Source organism: Elephantulus edwardii, unplaced genomic scaffold (assembly GCF_000299155.1).
Source record: "Elephantulus edwardii isolate Elephantulus edwardi_28Jun2011 unplaced genomic scaffold, EleEdw1.0 scaffold00176, whole genome shotgun sequence".
In the NCBI taxonomy this organism is placed as follows: Eukaryota; Metazoa; Chordata; class Mammalia; order Macroscelidea; family Macroscelididae; genus Elephantulus; species Elephantulus edwardii.
In genome coordinates this window covers 2599265-2624772 of record NW_006399926.1, presented here as the reverse complement: position 1 = coordinate 2624772, position 25508 = coordinate 2599265, and the positions used below count along the sequence as shown (strand labels likewise).

General features: G+C 39.0%; 1 protein-coding gene and 1 pseudogene across 1 annotated transcript in view; one reads left to right on the top strand and one right to left on the bottom strand.

Annotated features, from left to right (window-relative positions):
• Positions 1-25508, bottom strand: part of ASH1L (ash1 (absent, small, or homeotic)-like (Drosophila)) — a 313081-nt gene that overhangs the window by 31722 nt on the left and 255851 nt on the right. The window contains 5 exon segments of the mRNA XM_006895786.1: positions 8992-9138; positions 9264-9470; positions 16199-16307; positions 16422-16467; positions 18108-18181. Coding sequence (XP_006895848.1) covers positions 8992-9138; positions 9264-9470; positions 16199-16307; positions 16422-16467; positions 18108-18181 — 583 coding nt within the window.
• Positions 20460-21364, top strand: LOC102872225 (annotated as a pseudogene).

Sequence of the window (25508 nt, the reverse complement as noted above, 5' to 3'; positions counted from 1 at the left end):
TCTTGGTCTTTTCTTCTTTTTCAGCCTTTATAATGATCTTTTGCATTCTTCATGGATGATTTTCTTGATATCCTCCCAGAGCTCACTTGGTCTACGCTCACTGATGCTCAAGGCCTCAAACCTGTTCCTGAGATGGTTTTGAAATTCAAGTGGGACAGACTTAAGGTCAAATCTTAGTTCCCTTGGACTTGATTTAATTTTCCTCAACTTCAGCTTGAACTTGCATATGAGTAGTTGGTGGTTTGTCCCACAATCAGCACCTGGTCTGGTTTTCACTGCTGATAGTGAGCTTCTCCAGCGCGTCTTTCCACAAATGTATCCAATTTGATTACTATGCATACCATTAGGTGAGATCCATGTGTATAGCCTGTGTTTGTATTTCTTACTCTCCATCTTATATATGAATTATTTGTGGCTTAGGTGGTATTTATAGTTATATGGCAAATAAAACACAAACTCACTGATATGCAGAATTCCTCAGCTGATACTCCAGTGGGTTCTTAGAGACTAAATCACAAGGGAGCGACTGCCCTTTTCTCCTGATGAGCTGCTGGTGGATTCAAATAGGCAGGGAGGCACCACCTGAGGCTTGCAGCGCAACTCAGGAAGGACTACACCAACACAGGCCCCTTAGAGTTAAGTGGTAGGAATTCAAATCCAGGGCATTAAAAAATAAAACAAAAAAACGAAGCTATCCTCTCCCTCTTGCCAATGTGGAGAAATGTTAATTTTTCAAAGTTTCTCTTAGAACTCATGTTATTGTATGTGACCTCAAATATCTCAGGTTCTTGTTATTAATTTTTCTAAATTCAGACTATTCCAGGGGTAAGCAAACTATGGCCCACAGGCCATACCTGTTCTCTGCTTGCAGTTTTTTTAACAAATCAATTTTATTAGAGAATATCAATTCTCATTAATTTACACAGTCTATGATTTCTTTCACACCATTAGCACCGTTCAGGAGTTGGAGCTGCAACAAAAACCTTATTGCTTACATAGTCTATTTACTATTTGGTTTTTTTTTTAAAAAATACACTTTTAAAAATTTTATTTTATTATTTTTGTGTGTATACCATCAAATCAGAACTGACTGGTACAGGAGGAGACTGTCCCTCCTTCTCCAGCAGAGCATCTGGTGGATTTGGACGCGTGCCTCTGGGATTGCAGTACAGCTTCGTGCCACTAGGAAAACCAGAGCTCATCTACTATTTGGTTTTTTACAGATAAAGTGTACCACAGGAGTCCCTGGATGATACAAATGGTTAATATGTTCAGTTCCTAACTAAAAGGATGCAAGTTCAAATCCACTCAGAGGCACCTGGACATAAAAGACTAGCAAGGTTTTTTTTAAAAAAAAAAAAAAATCAGCCACTGAAAATCAGTTCTTCTCTGACACATAAGATTCCACGAATTGAAATCAACTAGATGACAAGCTGTAGTGTTTAGTATGTGGCAGATATTATAATATTAAAATCAGATTACATATTATTTACATCTGTGTATAAAAAATTCTTATTTTTTTTTGAGAACAGAATATAAATATCTTAAATGTAGTCTGAATATGGAAGTATGTAACAACTATGTAACCATTGTCTAGATCCTCCTACAAAACCATCTGCACTGCAGCATCCCAGAAAACTTTTCTCTTTAACTACTTAGGTTCCTCCCTATAAAGGAAACCCAGTTAGGTACCAGACTCCTAATAAAGTTTGGAGTTCAAATTAATGTAATCATCCCCCACTTGGCCAACTGGCAGCATTACAACAGACAGAAAGATTGTTAACATCTTCAGCTTATTGGCTCCACAATCTACCTTTGAGCTGGAAACTACTTAACAGCAGTTATTACCACATATTTTTACCTGCTTCAAACTTCAAATAATAGATTTTGATTGTATTCTATAGAATATTTTTTTATGCTTGGTTTCTTTCACTCAAGGTTATACTGTAATTCCATATACTAGTTGTTGTTGTTGTTGTTATGTGCCATCGAGTCGTTTCCAACTCATAGTGACCCTATGCACAACAGCTCTAAACCCTGCTCTATCCTGCGCCAACCGCACCGCCTCTGACACACCCATCCCGATTACCCCAGTCACCGAATCAATCATAGTCATGCAATGAACAATACTCACTGCTATGGAGTATTTTACTATGACTATATATGAGCAAGAGCCTATGGTGATGAACGAAGAAGTTCCAGTTGTTGTGAAGGAATTAGCAAAAACAAGGCTCCAGGAATTGACAGCATACCAACTGACATATTTCAACAAACAGACACTGCCCTGGATGTGCTCACTAAGTTGTGCTAAGAAATCTGGATAACAGCCAGCTGGCCCACTGACTGGACAAGATCGATATTCGTTCCCATTCCAAAGAAAGGTGACCCAATAGAATGCAAAATTATCGAGCAATATCATTAATATCACATGCAAGCAAGATTCTGCTGAAAATTATCCAAAAATGTTTGGAACAATATGTCAACAGAGAACGGCCAAATGTTCAGGCTGGATTTAGAAGAGGTCGTAGTACTAGGGATATTATAGCTAATGGTAGATGGATCTTGGCAGAAAGCAGAGAATACCAGAATAATGTCTATCTGTGCTTCACTGATGATGCAAAGGCTTTTGACTGTGTGGATCACAACAAGCTATGGCTGACTCTGAGAAGAATGGGAATCCCAGAACATCTGATTTTGCTAATGCGAAACCTATACTTGGACCAAGAGGCAGTCGTCGGAACAGAGCAGGGAGACACTGCATGGTTCAAAATCAAGACGGGGGTCCATCAGGCATGTATTTTGTTTCCACACCTTTTCAATCTGTATGCAGAACAGATAATCCGAGACGCTGGGCTGTATGAAGAGGAATGTGGCATCAGGATTGGTGGGAGTATTATCAACAACCTACGTTATGCAGATGACACAACCCCACTTGCTGAAACTGAGGAGGACCTGAAGCACTTGCTGCAGAAGATCAAGGACTACAGCCTCCTATATGGACTGAAGCTCAACATCAAGAAAACAAAGATTCTCACCAGTGGGCCAATTGGCAGCATCAGTATGGATGGTGAAGAGATTGAGATAGTTAACAGTTCTAGTTTACTTGGCTCCACAATAAAAACTCTTGTAACAGCAGCCAGGAAATCAAGAGAAGAACTGCATTGGGAAATTCAGCTGTGAGGGACCTCTCAAGCTTACTGAAGAGCAACGACATCAGACTGGAGACTAAGGTGTGCCTGCTCCGGGCTAGTCTTCTCAATTACATGCTATGCGTCATAAGAGTTGGACAGTGAATAGGGATGATAGAAAGAGAATTGATGCCTTTGAGCTGTGGTGCTGGACACAAGTGCTGAATATACCATAGACTGCTAGGAGAACAAAGAGGTTTGTACTGGAGAAGGTGAAGCCGGAATGCTCCTTGGAGTCAAGAATTCTGAAGCTTTGTCTAACATATTTTGGGCATGTTGCAAGGAGGGACTGGCCCCTGGAGAGGGACATCATGTTTGGCAGAGTGGAGGGGTGGTGAAGAAGAGGAAGAACTCTGATGCGATGGATCGATTCTGTGACTGGAGCAGTGGGAATAATTGCATTTGAGATGCCCAGGTTGGCACAGGATAGAACAGCATTTAGAGCACATAATAACAACAACAACATATAAAAAAATGTCTACTTCTGGTGGTTTAGTCCCTAGGGAGGCAGATGCTCTGCTAATTCAAAGGTGGGGTTCCTCTGGTGGTTTGAATTCAGGGACTCCTGGGGAGAAGGATGAGCAATCTCCTAGGAGATTTAGTTTCCTGAAAAGCCAAGAGAAGGTCAACTGTAAGTCTGTTCCTACTTGATGGCACTGAGAGAGCGAGAGAGAAGGGGGAAGGAGGAGCAGTAGAGAGGAGTGAGCAGATGAGCAACAAGATATTTTGACTTTAGTACTGATAAACATTTGGACTGCTTTTAGTTACTAAAGTCTCCTAAAATATTGGAAAAAAATTTTTTTGTGTGCCTTAGGTGAAAATCTTGTGTCTTTTGAATATATACAGATTTCTGAGATATACCTAAGAAGACTGTGTAAGACTGTACACGCCATTAGGTGTGCTTAGTTTTAGTGTTTATTATCAAAGGTTTCCCCCAAGTGGTTCTATCAATTTATATTTCCACCAGACACCTATGAAGGCTCATTTTGTTCCACACCCTTAACAATATTTAGTACTGTTCATTCTTTAATTTTAGCTATTTTGGAGGCTATGTAGTGGCTATTATTTCTCTGTAGACTAATGATTCTGTCATTTCTGCTAGTCCAAGTGATAGTCTATGTGTGCTCTATTGTACATAGGGTTTTCAGAAGTTGATGGCCAATCCTTCTTCCTAGTCTGTCTCAATCTTTAAATATATAATAGTATCTGACAGATAAGCACTGCACAGAAAACAGCAGATGAAAGACATTTGTCCAGTTGTAAAAATGATCAATAGTTTCAATGATGCTGCTCCCCACTACATGTTGTTGTTTTTTTGATTCACCCTTTCCTTATTATACCACCATCCCTTCCTACTTTCGCCTATAGCATTCAACACCTGTCTCCCATTGACCAGCCCCTGATGTGATAATGACCCATGTATTTGACGGCATTTTTTTTTCTTGCAGTATTTATTCTTCTATCTACTACAAACATTTAAAGTATCAGTATGTTAGTTGATCCGTAGATGCTGGAAAATAGTTCTTTGTCAGATAAAAGCTTGCAAATTCAGTCTGCCTTTATACTCCCTTAATGTTGTTTTTTGATGGAAAAAAATTCACTTTTTGCTCAGTGCTATTTATGATGTATATCAGAGAAATAATTCTATTTTTCCTTATAGAAAATAGTTTTAAATGTAGTAACTAGATCTACAAGCTATCTTAGATTTTAATTTTTATGTTTAGATTAAGGTATGAGTCAAAGTTCATTTTAGTCAACTGACTCAGCACCATTTATTTGAAAACAACATCTTAAAAAAACACAAAAGGGGAGCTCTGGTGGCCTAGTGGCAAGGAGCTGCAACTACAATCCCAGAGGCACACGGTTCAAATCCACCAGATGCTCTGCCGGGAAAAGGAGGGACAATCTCCTTCTGTACCAGTCAGATCTGATTTGACGGTATACTCACACACAAAAATAAAAACAAACAAATAAAAAACCAAAACAAAACAAAAAAAACCCCAACCAACATCTTTTCCTCAGTGATCTGCCATGGGGCTTTTGTCCTAAATAAAGAGTGTGCATTTGAGCCTTTTTTAGGACTCAATTCTATTCCAGTGGTCTATTAATCCATTCTAAGCAAATACTAATTTTTTTAAAATCAACTAATTAGTGTACCTTTACAGAAAGCCTTGCAGTCTGGTAGTGTAAACCTTTAATGAACCCTTATAAACGTGAATTCAAGTTATTCCTAGTTGTCAACTGTACTTTGAAACTTTATAATAGCATAGTATATATACTATTTATAATATAGCATTGTTTTTTCAATTTCAGTTTCTATTTGCTTGTCACTAATACACTGAAGTAAATTTCAAATACACTGATTTTAAAACAGTGACTTTGTTTCTATAAATCACTTAAATTTAGAGTATGTTGTCTTCAAATAATGACAGTTTAATTTCTAATCTTCTGTTCCTCCCTTCCCTTTTTTCCTTTTCTTATTGCACTCATTAGGAATTCCAGTACAATGAAGAAAAGAAGTGGTGATGAGCTATTCTTATCGAAGTATGATGGTAAACCAAAAACTGAACTCTGGGGGAGGGGAGAGCAGGAAGAGAAAGTATAAAGAGCACTACACTGGAATAGGAGAAGGGAAAGACTGGATGTTCAGACATGGCATGTGTGACAATTTACAATCTGGAACAATACTTGCATTACAAAGAAAGAGGAAAAATGTCAATGACTGAATGAAAGCCTATTTATTTTGAAAACTCACTAAAACCACAATTTTAAAAATGCCAACCAAAACTCACTCCTGTCAAGCTGGTTAGGTGCATGTATACATTTGTAAAAGTTGTAAATGTATCTTTTGCAAGAAATATAAAAAATTATTAAAAAATGTGTATTTTACTGTGAATGAATAGGCATAATTTATGAATTATATTTCAATAAAAAAGAAAACCATTAATTATACCTATAAAAACATGGAGCTACAACCCCACCACAGAAAAACAAACAAACATAGAACTATTCATATCATCATCTCAAGATCTTTTTTGAATTCTTTTTAAGGTGATTTATTTTCCTTCTCCCCAATGCCTAGTATTGTCAATATTTATGCGTTCCAGTTCCTCCTTAATAATATCTAATTTTCCTACATTCATGGTTCTCACATTCCATGTTCCAATCACTAGTGTCTGCTTACAACTGTTCCTCTTCCTTTGTATTTCCATACTCAGTTGCCCTTCCTGTCATTCCACGTGTGTTCTGTTGTACAGAGGGTTTTCAGAGACCTGCTATTTTGGAAGTGGATGGCCAGTCCTTCCTAGTGTGTGTCAATCTGAATGTTCAGATTTAGAGAAGTACCCAACAGATAAGCATTTAAGAGAAAAAGTGAAAATATATCCCTTATTGTGGAATTAACCACTAGTTTCAGTGTTGTCCCTGGCCTTGACATAAGTGCCCTGACCCACTTATTTCTTTGCTCCACCATCCATCAAGATACCCCTCCACTTCTACCCACTCACTCCCTTCAACATCTATCTCCCATTGTCTAGCCTTTGATCTGATAGTTTATATCTAAAGGTTCCTTGGTTTCTGTGATTCCAGATTCATCAGATGATAACAAGGAACTGAAGACTGAAGAACAAATTCAAACCTCGAATTGCTATAATCAAGGATGCTTTAGGCAGAGTATTAAAGGATCCAGGAAGTATCAAAAGAAGACGGAGAGTATATACTAAGTCATTGTATCGAAAGGAATTGGCAAACACAGAAGGATTTAATGAAACAACATATGAGCAAGCACCTACAGATGCTGCCCTGAATGAGCTCACCAAGTTGTGTCAAGAAATCTGGAGAACAATCACTTGGCCAACTGACTGGAAGAGATCTGTATTTGTTTCCATTCCAAAGAAAGTGGACCCAGCAGTGTGGAAACTATAGAACAATATCGTTGATTTCACATGCAAGCAAGATTCTGCTGAAAACTATCCAAAAATAACTGGAACAGCACATGAGCAGAGAAGTGCCAGAATTCCAGGCTGGGTTTAGAAGGGGTCGTGGTACTAGGGATATTGTAGCTAATGTTAGATAGATCTTGGCTGAAAGCAGAGAGTACCAGAGGAATGTCTTATCTATGCTTCATTGATTATGCAAAGGCATTTGACTGTGTGGACCATAACAAACTGTGGCTGACTCTGAGAAGAATGGGAACCCCAGAACACTTGATCATGCTAATGCGAAACTTCTACTTGAACCAAGAAGCAGTCGTCAGAATACAGCAAGGAAACACTGCATGGTTCAAAAATTGGGAAGGGCGTATGCCAGGGATGTGTCCTGTCATACCTTTTAACCTGTATGCAGAACAGATCATCCGGGAGGTTGGGCTCTATGAGGAGAAATGCGGCATCGGGATTGGTGGAAGATCTACCAACAATCTGCGTTATGCAGATGACATAACCCTGCTTGCTGAAACTGAGGAAGACCTGAAGCGCTTGTTGCTGAGGGTCAGGGACTGCAGCCTCCAATATGGATTGAGGCTCAATGTCAAGAAGACAAAGATTCTCACCACTGGACCAAATAGCAGCATCAGGATGGATGGTGAAGTGATTGAGATTGTTCACAGCTTTAGTCTGCTTGGCTCCACAATCAACACTCTTGGCACCAGCAGGCAGGAAATTAAAGGGTGTATTGCAATAGGAAAGTCTGCTGTTAGGGACTTTTCTAAAGTACTGAAGAGCAATGGTGTGTCTCTGGAGACTAAGGTGTGACTGGTACATGGTCTTTGCAATCACTTGTTAAGGCATCAGAAAGCTGGACAATGAACAGGGAGGATAGAAGGAGAATTCATGCTTTTGAGCTTTGGTGTTGAAGAAGAATGCTGAGGGTACCATGGACTGCTAAGAAAACAAACAGATTCATCCTAGAGAGGGTTAAACTGGGCTACTCCTTGGAGGCAAGGATTCTGAAACTTCATCTGACATACTCTGGCCATGTTGTAAGGAGGGACCGGTCCTTGGAGAAGGACATCATGCTTGGGAGGGTGGAGAGCAGGTGCAGGAGAGGAAGGCCCTCTGGGAGGTGGACTGATTTGGTGACTTGGGAAGTCGGGATGAATGTGTTGGAGACAATGAGATTGGCACAGGACAGAGTAGAGTTTAGAGCTGCTGTACACAGGGTCGCTATGAGTCGCAAGCAACTCGACAGCACATAATAACAATAATAACAACAACAACAACAACAACAACAACAACAATTTTCCTTCTCAATTAGATTCCCCACCCCCAGTTACATTTTAATATATTTGAGGAGTGGGGCATCATGTTTATTTCTGTCTGTGACAAATCCAAGTATGCATTATAGCTTGGCTGCATGAACTGACTGATGTAATGGAATGTCTACCTCATAGAAAGCACGTAATATATAATAAAACCAAAGGCACCATCAAGTCATTCTGACTCATAGTGACCATGCACCGAGTTTTTGAGGCTGTAAACTGCACTTGAGAAGGCTGCCCATCTTTCTCACAAGGTGCTACTGGTGGACTTAAACCTCTGGAAATGTGTAGCCTCTGAGTCAGCAGTGGATACAGCAGTGGACTACACCACTGAGGTGCCCTTCAACACGTATTAGGTGTTATAATTATCATTATGATTACATTTTTCGGGAAGACTATTTAGGATGGGGCTTAAACTCTGCTGGAAGATCTAGTGTCAAGGGACTCTGCCCGAGTATAATCGGTCTCACACTGTGGCAAGTCCAAATCTGGGGAATGCCTTCTGCTGAGCTGGGCTTCTGGCTTCCCTTTCCCCTGCTCCCTTACCATTTCTGCATTTCACAATTTGGGTCACAGCTGTGATTGATGAATCGGGCTTCATTTCCCATGCGGTAACTGTCAATTACCATCCCGCTATCCAGGTTCAGACAGTAGTGGTCACTGTGATTATGATACTGTTCAATCATCCTGTTCCTAAAGAGAAGAGGAATGATGGAAAGTCAATCAATGATCAAGGAGAAAGTAAATTACAAATATTCTATTTCCCCCATTTAATCTGGTACTCCTGTCATTTTATTTATTTATCTATCATCAATTACCTGAACTCCTGTTCGCTGACGACTTCCCCTAAGTATTCAATGATGAACTGCCCAGCTTTTAGGGGTTCTTTGGTTCTGATCCCCCAACCTTTTTCCTCAGCTCGAAATCTTTCTAGACATTGCACCCACTCATGCCTCTGTATCCTCTGGTTGCAGCATTGTTCACCACAAGGGCAAGTGTTGGGGGAACATTCAGCAAAGATCATTCTAAAAAGAAAAGAAATAACTTTAAGTCCATTCATATTATATGTCCATATAAGCACTCACTTTATGTTTAATGAAAACTTTCTATTTTGTTACTCAACCTGACATTTCCATAATGGGATATAAAACAAGGTAAGATACACCTAAAACCTCTAATGAATTAAGTAGTAAATATTTCTAAAAACAGCAGATGCAAGCTATCATCTTTTATTTTATTTTATACTGGTTTATTTACAAAGTTTGTGTACACTGTTTTTCACATAAGCTATACCGTCTTTAAAAAAAATTCTTACTTTAAAAGAATTACCTTTGTTGTTATTGAAAAGATGCACAGAAAGACATACAATTCAACAACTGCTACATGTATAAAATTAGTGACCCTGACTATATTTTAACTTGTATTTATATAAATTGTGGAATTATTTCCACCTTCCTTTCCTGTACTATTCCTCCACCATTAACATGATCTCAATTTCCTATAAATCTTTTCTCTAACTAGTATCAATTAGTTCTCATATAATTAGTTTTTTAAAAGGGCACACAATGTTAAAGGCAGACATTCTTTACTAAATCCAAAAGGGAGAGCTCTGATGGCTTAGTGATAAGGAGTTGCGCTGCTGACCCAAAGGTTCAAAACCACCAGTTCTCTGCAGGATAAAGACAAGCAATCTCCTCCTGAGTGATTTACTGCTTATGAAAATCTGCTAGAGGGTCAGCTACAGGTCGGATCTGAAATGATGGTAAACAAAACCAGTTTAGTTTAAATAAGACATCGGGGGACTTTTTTGATTTAAGGCTTAAAAATTACCTCAGGGCAATAAGTTTTTGGAGGTTCATTCACATTCTCTGGCTCAATAAAGTCAGGATTTCATGACAATTTGAAAATCTATTCTACTATTTCCCTCAGAATTCTTCTATAGAAGTTTTATTTTTTAAATTTTATTGTATTATTTTTACGTGTACCGTCAAATCAGGTCTGACTGATACAGGAGGAGATTGCCCCCTCCTTCTCCAGCAGAGCATCTGGTGGATTTGAGCCGCGTACTTCTGGGATTGCAGTGCAGCGTCTTGCCACTAGGCCACCAGAGCTCCCTTTCTATAGAAGTTTTTATCTAAAGGTTTAGAAATGATACCTGGGCAAAACTCAGTTCTTCTGGTCCCAGGCAAAGGAGGTAGTCACCAAATCTTCTGTTTAGTTTCTGTATCTTTTGTAAGGTATTCTGGTGGAGTGTATAATATACTGGGCTGCTAATTAACATGCTGGTGGTTCTAATCAACCAGCTTCCCTCTTAGAGAAAGCTGGGCAGTATCCTCTCATAAAGAGTATGGTCTAGAAAACCTGATAGAGGGTCATGATATGATGGACCCAAACTGAAGGCAGAGAGATTGGGTTCTACCTAACGTGGGAACTGTTCAGTTTTAGTATATGGCTTGGAATATAAGTAATGGTGTTTATTATGATCAAAACAGAGAATGATAGAACAACAAAATATCTGCTTATAGTTAGAGTCATAATTTATAAATCCTACAAAGAACATATGTAATACTTTGCAATTGAAAATACTGAGTCATCTATTATTTAAAAAAACAACCCAAAATATCTGTAAATTAAAATTAGTAAAATAAAAAACACAACCCCAACAATATCACTCTTATTTTAATAAGGATAAACCGTACAGTGTTCGTTCTTACACAGTGAACAGAAAGCAGAGAATACATTCCTGGGATTAGGTGTTGTAGGTAATCACCTTAAGCAGTTAAGGAGACACAGCACCATACTGCCTAATTTCACTATTTTTCTTCTACTATTGAAAGAACAGCCTGAAGATAGATTTCCAAAAATTAGCCAGTAAAAACCCTATAAATCCAATCTGTGAGGTACCATGTGGATAGAGCAGGACCGGATAGTTTTAAAGAGGGAATGTACAAAGAATTGGGGTTTGCAAGTAAAAAGGGAAGAACTCACTTGACATTTCTGAAAAGACTGAAAAACAAATTCAATCTTCAAGTTGCAATACTGAGAGATGCTATGGGTAAAAATCATGAATGAGTTATGAAACATTAAAAGAAGATGGAAAGAATTCAGTCTCTGTACCAAAAAAATTGACTGACATGGAAAAACTTGAGGAAGTACAATATGAAGAGCTAATGTTAATGAAGGAAGAAGTTCAGGCAGTGGCAACAAAACAAGGCACCTGGAATTAATGAAATACCAAATGATACGTTTCAATTAACAGATCCAGCCCAGAATGTGCTCACCAGTCTGTGCCAGGAAATTTAGAGGACAGCTGCTTGGCTGATCGAGCAACTAGGAAAACAGCTGTATTTGTTCCCTTACCCAAGAAAGGTGATGCAACAGAATGTGGAAATTATAGAAAAGCATCATTAACATAGCTTAAGATCATCCAAAAACAGCTTGAACAGTACCCTGACAGAGAACTACCAGAAGTTTAAGGGGAGTTTAGAAGAGGCTGTAGCACCAAGGATATCACTGCCGATGTCATACAGATCCTAGCTGAGAGTAGAGAAGATGAGAAAAAAGTTTATTTGAGTTTTATTGATTATGCAAAAGCAGAATTATGTGGATCATAATAGCCTTTAGAAGAATGGGAGTCCCAGAGGATTTAATTATGTTCAAATGAAATAGCTATCTAGACCAGGAAAGGTGTGGATCACGGTTCTATCTGTTCTCCCTACTGATTCAACCTGTACGTTGAACAAATCATTTCAAGAAGCTGGACTCTGAGGAAGAATGTCACATCAGGATTATTATGTAGATGACACAACCTTGACTGCCAAGTGTGATAAAGTCTTGAAAAGCTTTTTGTAGAAGATCAAAGACTATAACCTTCAATATGGATTGCATCTCAACATAAAAAAGACAATCCTCACCAATGGAAAAGGAGTATCATGACAGAGAAAAGACTGAAATTGTCAACAGTTTCATCTTACTTGGATCCACAAAACCCTTGGTACCAGAGTTCAGGAGATTAGGAGATGTATTGCACTGAGTTAAGTCCACTGACAGGGACCTCTCTGAAGAGCAAGGATGCCAGCCTGACAACAAAGGTGTGCTAGTCTTTTCACTAGCTATGCATCTGAGAGCTGGACAATAAATTATAGTGACAGAAGAATTGTTGCTTTTTGAGTTGTGGTGCTGGAGAAGAGTACTGAAGATCCCACGGAGTAGCAGAAGAATAAACTGGTGTATCTTGGGAAAAGTGAAGTCACAGTGCTCCTTGGAGGCAAGGATGGAGAAGCTTCATCTCACACACTGTGGGCATGTTGCTGAGAGAGGCTACTGCCTGGAAAGGGACATTATGTTTAGAAAGGAGGAGAGTCATCACAAGGGAGGAAGAGTGTGTCAGAGATGATGAGGATGGCATGGGGTTCAGAAAGGACAGGGTTCAGATCTATTGTTCAAAGGGTCACTGTTAGTTGTAGATGATTCCATAGCACTCAGCAACAAAGACTACCCCCATAGGATTTCCCAAGGCTGTAAGGTTTTTAATAATATTTTATTTATTGATTGATTCTTCTTTTCTTGTTGTGTACCACTGAATCAGATCCGACTGGCACAGGAGGAGACTGTCCCTCCTTCTCCAGCAGAGCATCTGGTGGATTTGAACCATGCATCTTTGGGATAAGGCTATAAATATTTATGAAATCAAACTCCTTTACCTTTCTTCCAAAGATTGGCTGGTTTGAACCATAAAGCGTCTAGTTAATACAGCCAGGGCTCCCATACCATTCAATACAGAACTGCTAAATTAAATTAGTACATAACTATAGTGCAGTGAATTACCTAGGGTGGCTTTTCTAACCACTGTCTTTGTAACTCCCACTGAAACAGTTCAAAAACCAAATCCACTAGAGCTGACCCGATTATGACTTCAGTAACTTAAAGGACAAAACATAAGATTCCCAAGAGTATACATCTTCACAGAAGTAGAGTACTTCGTCTTTCTCGTGGTGGATTCACCCACCAAGCTTTTAGTTACCAGTCTAATGTTTAATCCACCAAGACTCCTCAAGAACTCTGTTGTTGTTATGTGCTGTCGAGTCGCTTGTGACTCACAGTGACCCTACGGACGATAGCTCTGAATCCTGCCTTATATTGAGCCAATCTCATTGTTTCTGACACACCTATTCTCATTACCCCAGTTACTTAACAGGATTTGGCAAATACAAGGTGTTTGTCGTCTACCAAGGGGATCAGACAGTTTGCTAATAATGTAAACAATATACCTGACACCTATGGGGTAGGACAATGAAAATAAGGTAAATCCCAATATGGGCATCAGTCCATTTTGTCATTCTGACAGGCTTAAAAAGGGTTATTCCAAAGGCAGAAAAAGGGCTCTCTGCGACTATCAATATGGAAAAGCTGGGAGCAGATGTACCCTTTGAATCCATCACTGAAAGGCAGGACATGGGGAGGTTTTTTTTCCCAATTTATTTATTTATTTTTGACATGGGGAGTTTTAACACCAGAGAGGTGATAAAAAGAGGTGGCAGAGAAAAGGTGGTAGCAGAATCATTAGACTGATGTGAGACACAACTGTGGCCTTTTGGGCCCACACGGTGAGAAAGATAAGTGCCTCTGGGCAGGAGGCTTGCTGGCAGAGTACGGGTGCCTCTGGGTACTTGCCAAAAGAGTTGGGTTTGCCAACTCACAGAGCTAGAGTGACTGCCCTTGGGCAGGAGGCTTAGTGGTGAAGTGGGCACTTAAATCAGCAGAAAGAGCTTTATAACACTTGCCTAGGCAGGACAGAGGCAAAAGGGCTGATGTGCCAAGAGGCTAACTGGCCAGAGAGAAACCTCCTTTCTAGTACAGCTGAGCAACATAGTACGGAACAAACGCGTATATCATCAATTTTTCTTGATCCTGTATTTTAACTCGTTACTTCTCTAGAAGCCTTGTAATTCTGAGTAAGGCGTATCAATCTGTGTGGTCCAGAGTATCATGGGAGGAAAGATTGGTATTAAAAAAATAGTGAAAAGGTTGGAGAGTGGTGACATGTTCAACTTCATATAAATAAGACTTGGGCTACTAATGCTGAGTCTTCTCTTCATAATGTTAGAAGAGAAAGTATTACACTGCCTTTACGTATAACTGTCTAACTCTTCCTTACGTTGTGCTGGTGTGTTGGAGTCAACTCATAATCGCACAGGAGGAGTCTGGCCATCTTTCTTCTGTGCAGCAGCTTGTGGATTCAAATCATATGTCTGAGTTGGCAGTGCAGCTCCTTACCACCAGGCTACCAGAGTTCTCTAATATACTTTCCAGATCACAAAGAATTAAGGCCCAATCAAGGTGACTCCTAATCTTAAAAATCACAGTGAGTATTACTCTTACTTCATATCTGTGCATTCATTATACTCTTAACACACCACATAGTGGAACTGATTTATTATTTCTGCAAATGTGAAATGTTGGATAATGAGTTGGTCAGTAAGTGAGTATTTTATATAGCAACATTTTAAATAACGATACATGGAAATAATATGATCAACAGAAGAATGGCAAATTATGCCCTATCAATTTATGGGAAGACTATAGCTCTCTTAAAAGTAGTTAGTTTATGGAACATGTTATGACCCATAGCAGACGGGGTTTTCAGTGGCAGTGTATCACATGGGGAGAGACTGTCTATCCTTCTCCCATAGAGCAAGCTTGTGGATTCAAACAGTATGCCTTCAGGTTGGCCGCACAGCTCCTTACTGCTAGGCCACCAGAGCTTTATGGTTATATGTTGTTGTACGCTGTTGAGTCTGAAACACCTAATAGCTGACCACAGGGTTTTCTGAGTATGTATAACATATTTATGAATGGAAACCTGGCCCCCCACCCAAGTCAGTGTACATACACTAGCTATTAGACCAGCTATTACCACCATATAAAACTGTATGCATATACAATGACAAAATGAGACTTTACAGTGAATTAAGAATGGCAGAATTTCTCAGCTGGCACAGCTGAAGCAGGAAGTACTGAAACACTATCCTCTCAGTCCACAGGATGATGTGGAACATTTTGAAGTACTAAAGTGAAGTTCATTTAGTTCTTCTTTTGTTGTGGTTGTAAATTTATTTATGCTAATAAAACCAACAATAAAAAAAAATCTCTAAAAATACACTCCTAATAAAGGTTTGGATCTTCATAAGACTATTCTATTTTGAAATCTCAATGTCATAAAGTCAAGAGTTGTAAATAAAAATAATTTTTGCCTCTAAACCAGATAAAGATTGCCAACTCTATGACAGTATTACCATCTTTGATAAGCATCAATGACTAAATGATTGTATGCATATCCCCTATATGTCAATAGTTTGTCCACCAATTTTTCCTCCAAAATATAACAAGCCCTGCCTCTCCACTCTCATTGTCACTGTCCTCCTCTAATCTCTAAAGGTGGCTTCTACATATTGAAGCTAGAAAGATAAATAAGATTATTAATATCTTATAAACACTGTTGCACATAATGCTCAGAACACCTATAAAAATGCTATTTTCATCAATATTAACTTTCCTTATATGCAGACCTCAGCCTTCATGTACAAAATGCCTGAAATTACATTAGTCATCTACTATGCAGTTGGCCTATCAATTTTTATATATCTTTCAGCAACATCTTAATGTGAAATCAAAGAATCAACTAATTTTCCCTTCAAGTGAAGTATTCTATAACCAAAATCTCTATTTTCTAGGAATCACTTTGGTATAGTACCTGTTGAGGCAGTCATCCACACAGCCCTTCCCAGTGTCATCGTCTGGCTTCTTACAGTTACAGGTGGTAGCTTCATAACCGGAAAGGGGTTTGACATCAACATAGACATCTTGAAAAGACAGCAAATAGTTGTTTGTGAACACACAGGATATGTTTGTAAGTGCCAGAGTATGTAGAATACTGATAGAAAGGAGGCAGAAAAAATAGCTCCCAAGTTACTCACTTGAACGGATTTTCTTATATAGTGGGACATCTGGCTTTTTGTACAGCTGGAAGGAAAAAAAATCTTGATGTATCATTTAACTTTAAATGCAAGACAGTAGCAGTAATCATCACAAATACAGGAACTTAACCTTGTACATGCTCACATGGAAATATTTACAAGACTTTTTGGGCTAGATACATTTGAGAGAAAATAGGTGTGATTACTTTTTATTTTAGAATAAAAGGTAATTTGATGGATTACATGGAATGAAATTAGATTCAAAAGAAGCATTATGTAATTTAAAGAAAGATATTTATTATTATGTTTTTTTAAGTATGTTGTTGTATGGCCTTAAAGAAAAATAACAACAGATTAAAGGTTTTGTTTGGATACATTAAGATTCTAGTCTATGTGTCCATAAAAGGAAGGAACACTTGCACTGCACATGTACAGACTATCGATCCACACCCAAAGGAAACTCTGTGGCTGAGCTGATGCCGAGTAATCATGATCCTATGGCACAGAGCACAACAGTCCCATCAGGGTTTGCAAGGCTACATTTTTCTCCTTTAGAGTGGCTTGTTGCTACTAAGTTAATTCGGACTCAAGTATTTTAAAGTAGAACTCTGCTCCACAGAGATTTTTCCCAAAGATGGGCCTTTCTGAAGCAGATCACCAATCCCTTCTTCTTTTACTAAAATATTAGTTAGTAACCTGCTTAACTATGCCATCTAGGGACTCTAGAGGGTCTAGTGAGTATATGGAATTAAAAAAATTAATATCCTGGTTTTTCAGGATGAGAAATCGAGAACAAAACACCTTCTATTATATTTCAAAGCAAAGGTATTGTCAATGCAATGTCTCTGTCACTGTTAATAATTCTCCAAGACAAATTATCTAACATTTTGTCCTTTCAGGATTGAAGAGAAGTCAACAGAGAAAATAGAGAAACATCAACTGTTTCGGTGAACCAAAAGCAATCTTTGGTATCTTTCTGGCAAAATCTAGGAGCTCATTCAACTTACTTATATTATCTCTGTTATTATTTCCCAATGGTTGTTTTATACTATGGGACTTAAAAAGTCTATAGCTTAATATAAAATCTTAAGGGAAAAAAATATCCACAAGGAAAAGCTTTCAATTTTTGAAGAATGAAAAGTTAACACTTTTCCTATTTTAGTTGCCAATATGTTCAAAGATTTTTTAAAAGCACAAGGGTGTTAAACATTTTCCCTGTTTCTCTTGCTAGAACAATCTCTTTTGTATATGAAACATAATTTCACTGTGATGTGAAGGAGCCAAAAAAACCCCACAAGGCCTGAAATTTCTTAGTGCCGCTGGCAGTACATTTGAATTCTTCTGAGAACAGCATCAAACAAGATTCTTACAGAACACACTTTTTGCTACCAAAATAAAAGTCTAAAAATATTATCAGAATGTTGCCTAGGGAACAAAAAGCTTCCTACTACTGTATAGTATGGATTAAGGCAAACAGGTCATATTAAACATGGCTGTAGATGCCTTTTTTTTAGTCTCAGAATAAACATGGCTGTAGATGCCTTTTTTTTTAGTCTCAGAACCCTCTCAGGGAATTTCCCACTTTTGAATAAGAATGTAATAATGAAGCAGATAAAAAAGCTTTCCTGCATTCCTCTCTAACTTTTACACATAAGAATGAGACTTGGTAAAACAAGTGTGTTGTACCTGATTGTGTTTCCACTGCCAGAGAATATCATAAGGAAGCTGGAAGTCAATTCTCTTTTGCCGCAGATATTTTCCTGAAAGAAACAAAACCGCCCAATTAATTTTCAGTATCTATATGGTTGATATATGGTTCCAAGAGGTCACATGAGTCATAAAATCCAGTATGCATTAATCAGAAAAATATCTTTCAAATTTATAATGAGACTCTCTATCACCAGTTTAAGCTTCTTTTTCCTAGTACTCTATAAATTTTAATGTTGTTGTAGTTAGGTGTTGTTGAATTGGCTCTGACTCACACTGATTCTATGAAATGAATGAAACACTGCCTGATCTTGCACCATCCTCAGGACTGTTGTCTGTCTGAGCCCATTTCTGCAGCCACTGTGTTCACCCGTCACATTAAAGGATGTTCTCTTTTTTTGATGATTCTCAAATTTAATAAGCCAAGCATGAGGCCCTTCTCCAGGACGCGTCCCAAGTGGTAACATGTCCAAAGTACTGAAATGAAATCTCACCATCTTCCTTTCGCAGGAGCACTCACATGCTATTTCTTCTAAGACAGATTTGTTCAATCTTTTTCTCAATGGTACATTCAACATTCTTTGCCATAATTCAAAGTCATCAATTCTTCTTTGGTCTTCCTTATTGTCTAGTTTTCAAATGCATGAGGCATTTGTACATACCATGGCTTGGGTCAGGCACACTTTATTCCTCAAAGCTTTTTAACATTTTAGAGGAGGTTTCTGTGTTTTGATGGTGGTTCCACCCCCAGCCGATTAATTCCATGCAATATGTGCTTTAATTTCTTAACTGCTGATTCCATGGGTGTTCAATACGAATCCAAGTAAAGTGAAATTCTTGACAATTTCAATTTTTTTCTCTGCTTACTGGTGTAGTTGGGAGGATTTTTTAAGTTTTATGTTGTAGTTCAATTCATAAAGAAGGCTGTAAAAGCCTTAATCTTCATCTCTATATTCAAGACATTATTTTCATCTTAGCAAGGTTTTATTATTTGCATCACAGGTTTTTCTTGATTCTTCCTCTAATCCTGTTATCACACTCTTCTTCATGTAGTTCATCTTCTCAGATTCATTGCTCAGTATACATACACTGAAGAAGTTATTGCTAATAAGCTAACTGATAGAAGTGAAATTTGAGAAAAATTCTGGTTGATTCCAGAGGCCAAATGTTAAAGGCATGTTGTTGCTGTAAAGTGTGAGTTGAATCTGACTCATAGCAAACCTATGAATAACAGATCTGAACTCTGTATTATCCTATGCCATCTTTATCATCTCTGATATACTCGATCTCACTGCTGCAACCACTGTACCAATCCGTTTCTTGAGGGTCCTCCTCTCCTCTGCTGATCCTCCATTACTCAGAGCATGATGTTCTTTTTGAAGGAACCACCTCTCCTAACAACATGCCCAAAGTAATGTGAAACAAAGCTTCACCATCCTTGCCTTTTAGGAGCAGTCTGGCTGCACTTTCTCCAAGACATACCTGGCATAGTTTTTTCTTTTCCTTATTCACGGAATAACCTCTTTTTAAACTGTCAATCTATAAACGTTTTATTTTATTCATAAACATTATTTACACTTAGCCCAGGATAGCATCTTGATGCTATATATTTTTAAATTTTAATCTTTATTAGTTTTAGTGATCATTTACATAAATTTTAGATTTTCATTCATTGATTGTTGAACTTTCTCCCTCCCCCCCAGTTCACTCTTCCTCTTTGAAAAGTAAAAGAAAAATTCCTTCATTAGTATACAACCGACGCTATATATTTTTATGTTTAGAATAATTTTTTATAAGTCTCAAAGGATTTCTTTAATATTGAGTAATCACTGCAATTTTGATAAATACATGCTTGATTAAGGGATAGGGAGCTCTGCTGGTCTAATGACAAGGAACTGCATTGCCAATGCAAATGTACATGGTTCAGATCCATCAGTTGCTATGCAAAAAAGATGGACAATCACCTCCTGAGCAATAAAGCTTCTGAAAACCCACTGGAGGGTCAGTATAAATTGATTCAGACTCAATGGCACATAGTAACAAAATGCTTGATTAAAATAATGTAACATGTATTTTCAAAAGAAATTTACTAGCCCGCTCGCGGCGCACTGCTGCCAAGGCAACTGCACACGACGGCCGGCGAACAGGGCGCGCGCCGCGGGGCGATAAGCGCATGGCCGGGCCGGGCCGGGCCGCAGCCGGAAGTGACGCGACCTCACCTGCCGAGAGGGGGCGGGCGTGCAGAGGTGTCGCCGCTGCGGGAGCCAGGAGACTTAGACCCCCGGCCAAAATCGCATTCCTGCAGCCACCGCCTACTGCCGGGCCGCCACCATGGCGCTTCTGCTGCGCTTTTTGCTCTTGTGCGGATTTCATCAGAAGTTACACCTTCTGATCAGACAGTTGAAAAGGCCAAAGGGGAAACTGCCTATATGCCATGCAAATTTACTCTTGATCCAGAAGACCAAGGACCACTGGATATAGAGTGGCTGCTCTCACCATCTGATAATCAGAAGGTGGATCAAGTGATTATTTTATATTCTGGAGACAAAATTTATGATAACTACTATCCAGGCCTGAAAGGACGAGTACATTTCACAAGTAATGATCTCAAATCTGGTGATGCATCAATAAATGTCACAAATTTACAGTTATCAGATATTGGCACGTATCAGTGCAAAGTGAAAAAAGCTCCTGGTGTTGGAAATCAGAAGATTCAGCTGACAGTATTTGTTAAACCTTCAGGCACAAAATGCTACATTGATGGATCAGAAGAAATCGGAAATGACTTTAAAATGTGAACCAAAAGAAGGTTCACTTCCATTACGATATGAATGGCAGAAATTGTCCAACTATCAAAAATTGTCCACCTCGTGGTTAGCAGACATGAACTCCCCTGTTATATCTGTGAAAAATGCTACTACTGAGTATTCTGGGTCATACGTTTGTACAGTGCAGAACAGAGTGGGCATCGACAAGTGCACCCTACACCTGGAAGTTGTTCCTCCGCAGAGAAGAAAAATATGAAAAGGAAGTTCATCATGATATCAGGGAAGATGTGCCTCCTCCAAAGAGCCGGACATCCACTGCCAGGAGCTACATTGGCAGCAACCATTCATCCCTGGGATCCATGTCTCCTTCCAACATGGAAGGCTATGCCAAGCCTCAGTATAACCAAGTACCAAGTGAAGACTTTGAACGTGCTCCCCAGAGCCCGACTCTCCCACCCACTAAGATAGCTGCCCCTAATCTCAGTAGAATGGGAGCGGTACCTGTGATGATTCCAGCACAGAGCAGGGACGGCTCCATAGTATAGAGCCTGTGCTCTCCATGCTGCTTTTCTTCTTTTGAAATGATGCATACACACCTCTCATGTTCAAAATGTCTTGACCAGATTCAAAAGGTAGCAAGATATTCAAAAGAAGTAATCAGAAACACTTTGGCATTTATTTTTAAAAACTTTGGTTACACTTAAACAGTAAAGACTTTATTAAAGTCACTCATGATAAACTGTACAAAAAAGATTTTCAAGGGAATGGTTTGATAAGTTTCCAAATACTGATTCCTAAGATGTAGCACTTTGAATTTGAAACTATAGCTGTAGAAATTGGTAAACTTAAAAATAGAATACACATTACACTGATATTTGTATTATCTGAAAATGGTACTTTATAATAACTTCAATTCATTCCTGCATGTTTTTCTCATTTAATTTTGGTTCAGTAGTCCCTTTCCAAAATTGGTAAGGAAACTTTCATGGCAAGAATCTTTATATAAATAAATACTTGTTCTTTAAAAAAAATTTACTGAGACATAATTCTTTGGATACAGGTTAGTAGCAGGTAAATTTAGGTCAGAAAAAGTAGGGTTCTATTGTATACATACTGCCAACAGATTTATTTTGGTTAAAGTGCAGCTAGAGTACTCCTTGGATGCAAACATGACAGAGCTTTATCTCGCATATTTTAGGCATGCTGCTAGAAGAGGTTACTCCTTGAAGAAGGACATCATGCTTGGAAACGTGGAGGGTTGGTGAAAAAGAGGAAGACTCACCAGCTGCACTGACAAAGTGATGCAGCAATGGATTCAAGTGTGTCAGAGATGATGAGGATGGCACAGGATAGGATAGGGTTTGGATGGTTGGACAGGTTGTTCATAGAGCTCTAACATGACTAGCAACCTAAAAATAACATTACACATAGGGTCTCTATGAGTCAAAGCCAACTTGACAGTAGTTAACATTTATAACAAATGGTGCTGTGAAGCTGTAATAAGTTAGCCACTTTTAAAATTATTTGGGGTAAAAGCACAGGGAAGGAGAGTGAAAGGTAAGGTTAAAACTATCTTAAGTGCTTTGCAGTCAGCTGGAACCCTGCCACACAAGCTATTAGAGTACAGCCTGAGCCCTCCTCATCCAATTAGAGTCAAGAGCCATGTTAACCTATAAGGAAGATGCCAATGCCTCAGAAAGCTGACATGTTCAGTAAAGTAGCTTGTGACTCACTGACTTCACAAACAGCAGACCTGAGTGGGAACTTTCAGTAACATCATCTGATGGTCCATATACTATCCTTCATTTGTTTAAAACCTGCCTGAGAAGCTGAGAACCTGCCTCTAAGTAGGTTGGACACTACTCAGCTTTCCTCTCTCTCTCTCTGGAACATACTCTCACTTTAATTAACAAACTGCCTTTACTCTCACTGTTCCTCCTGCCTCCTCACATTCTTTCCTTGGCAAGTCAGACGTCCCTGATCTTGGCGACCACTGAGTTTCTGGGACTGTGCAACAAGTGCTTGGCCTTTGTTGGGACTAATTTAAGCAAATCAGAGAACCTGCTCTTTTAAAAGCTACTAAAATTGCTGTATCTTCTCTGGTTCAATTATCTGACCAGGAAATGCAGAGTGAAGCCAGGACATTCACTACATGGTAAAAAAGGTCTCTTACTTAAAAACAATTTATCTTGAGAACAAGTATAAAATGGATATCAGGTTGGCTACATAAAAGTATAAAACTCACTACAATCCCTGTGGTGCATTGTTTGAATCTACCAGATGCTCTGCTGGAGAAGGAGGGATAACCTCCTCCTGTATCAGTCTGGTCCGATTTGATGGTAAACACACAAAATAATAATAAAATAGAAGTATAAAACTTTTCTATCTGAAATCACTTTAACAGACAGCCTGTGACGTCAACTACAAAAACAGAGACCCTAGGAGCGTATCTGAACAATCGTTACAATCCCTGCCATGCTTTTTCTGAGCCTACTGTGATAGTCATTGTGTTAACCCATCCCATTGGGTCTTCCTCTCTTTCACTGACCCTCTGCCTGTTCCAGCATGATGCCTTTTTCTAAGAACCAGACCTTCCTGACAACATGTCCAATGCATGTGAGATGAAGTTTCACCATCCTTGCCTGTAAGAAGCATCCATCCTGGTTGTACTGCTCTGAGATTTGTTTGCTTGTCTGGTGGTCCACAGCATATTCAATTCTCTTTGTGAACACCACAATTAAAAAACACTGTTGTCTGGATTCTCTTGGATTGTTGTTGTTGTTATGTGCCATCAAGTCATTTGCGACTCATAGTGACCCTATGTACAAGAGCCCTAAACGTCGTTCTATCCTATGCCAAGCTCGCTGTCTCAAACACATTCATTCCCACCACTCCACTCACAGAATCGATCCATCTCATTGAGGGTCTTTATCTCCTGCGCCGTCCCTCCACTCTCACAAACATGATGTCCCTCTCTAAGGACCAGTCCCTCCTTGCAACATGCCCAAAGTATGTCAGATGAAGCTTCAGGATCCTTGACTCCAGGGAACATTCTGGCTTCACCCTCTCCAGGACAAACCTGTTTGTTCTCCTAGCAGTCCATGGTATATGCAACACTCTTCTCCAGCACCACAGCTCAAAGGCATCAATTCTCTTTCTATCATCCCTATTCACTGTCCAACTCTCCGATGTATAGCATGTAATTGCAAAGACTATAGCCTGGATCAGGCGTACCTTAGTCTCCAGCCTGATGTCGTTGCACTTCAGTACTCTTGAGAGGTCCCTCACAGCTGACTTTTCCAATGCAATTCGCCTCCTGATTTCCTGGCTGCTGTTACCAAGAGTGTTGACTGTGGACTAAAACTGTTAACTATCTCAATCTCTTCACCATCCATACTGATGCTGCCAATTGGACCACTGGTGAGAATCTTTGTTTTCTTGATATTGAGCTTCAATTCATATTAAAGACTGCAGTCCTTCTGCAGCAAGCGCTTCAGGTCCTCCTCAGTTTCAGCAAACAGGGTTGTGTCATTTGTATAACACAGGTTGTTGACGATTCTTCCACCAATCCTGATGCCACATTTCTCTTCCTACAGCCCAGCGTCTCGGATGATCTGTTCTGCATACAGTTTGAAAAGGTATGGAGACAAAATACATCCCTGACGGACCCTTTTCTTGATTTTGAACCATGCAGTGTCTCCCTGCTCTGTTCTGACAACTGCCTCTTGGTCCAAGTATAGGTTTCGCATTAGCACGATCAAACATTCTGGGATTCCCATTCTTCTCAGAGTCAGCCACAGCTTGTTAATAATGATAATGATGATGATGATGATGATAATAATAATAATAATAATGGATAATTTTCTGTGTTTGCACGTTGGAGAGGTCCCTGACAGTATTACTTCTACAACTCAATTCATCTTTTAGTTTTCTGACTTCTGGTGCCAAGAGTGTTGATTCTGAAGTCAAGCAAGTTGAAATTGAACAAACTCAATCTCTTCTTCATCCTTCATGATGCTGCCAATTTGCCTAGTGGTGAGAATCTTTGTCTTCCTGTGGCTGAGCTTCAATGCACTTTAGGGATTATAGTCCTTGACTTTCTGTGGCAAATGCTCCAGGTCCTCCTCAGTTTTGGCGAGCAAGGCTGTGTCATCTGTATAACGTAGGTTGTTGATGCTATGCCCTGCTAGACTGGTGGTAAACAAAACCAAACAAACAACAACCACATAATTTTTTTTACTCACTATGCAGACCATTGAGTACAAAATAGTTTTAGTGAGATACTGAAGTAGATTCTTTTTTTTTGAAGTGGATTCTTAAAAAACAAAATCCCTATTAAAAAGGGAAGGGTTGCCATTCTGGAACACTTAACCATGAGAAATATGACAGAATTATTGGGTTAGTAATTTTTCTTTTTATCCCCTCTTAAGTTAACTAGCTCTGTTATGCCCTTGAATAGCTAGAAATTAATTCTAAGATCTAGGTCAGACAATTTCCCATTCAGGACAAAGTTAGTTATAACCACAATGGTCAATGCTTTCCTTTAAATGAGGCTCTTGCATTCTTCTTTTCTTTTAAAAAATTATTTTTTTTGAATTTTATTTTATTTTTT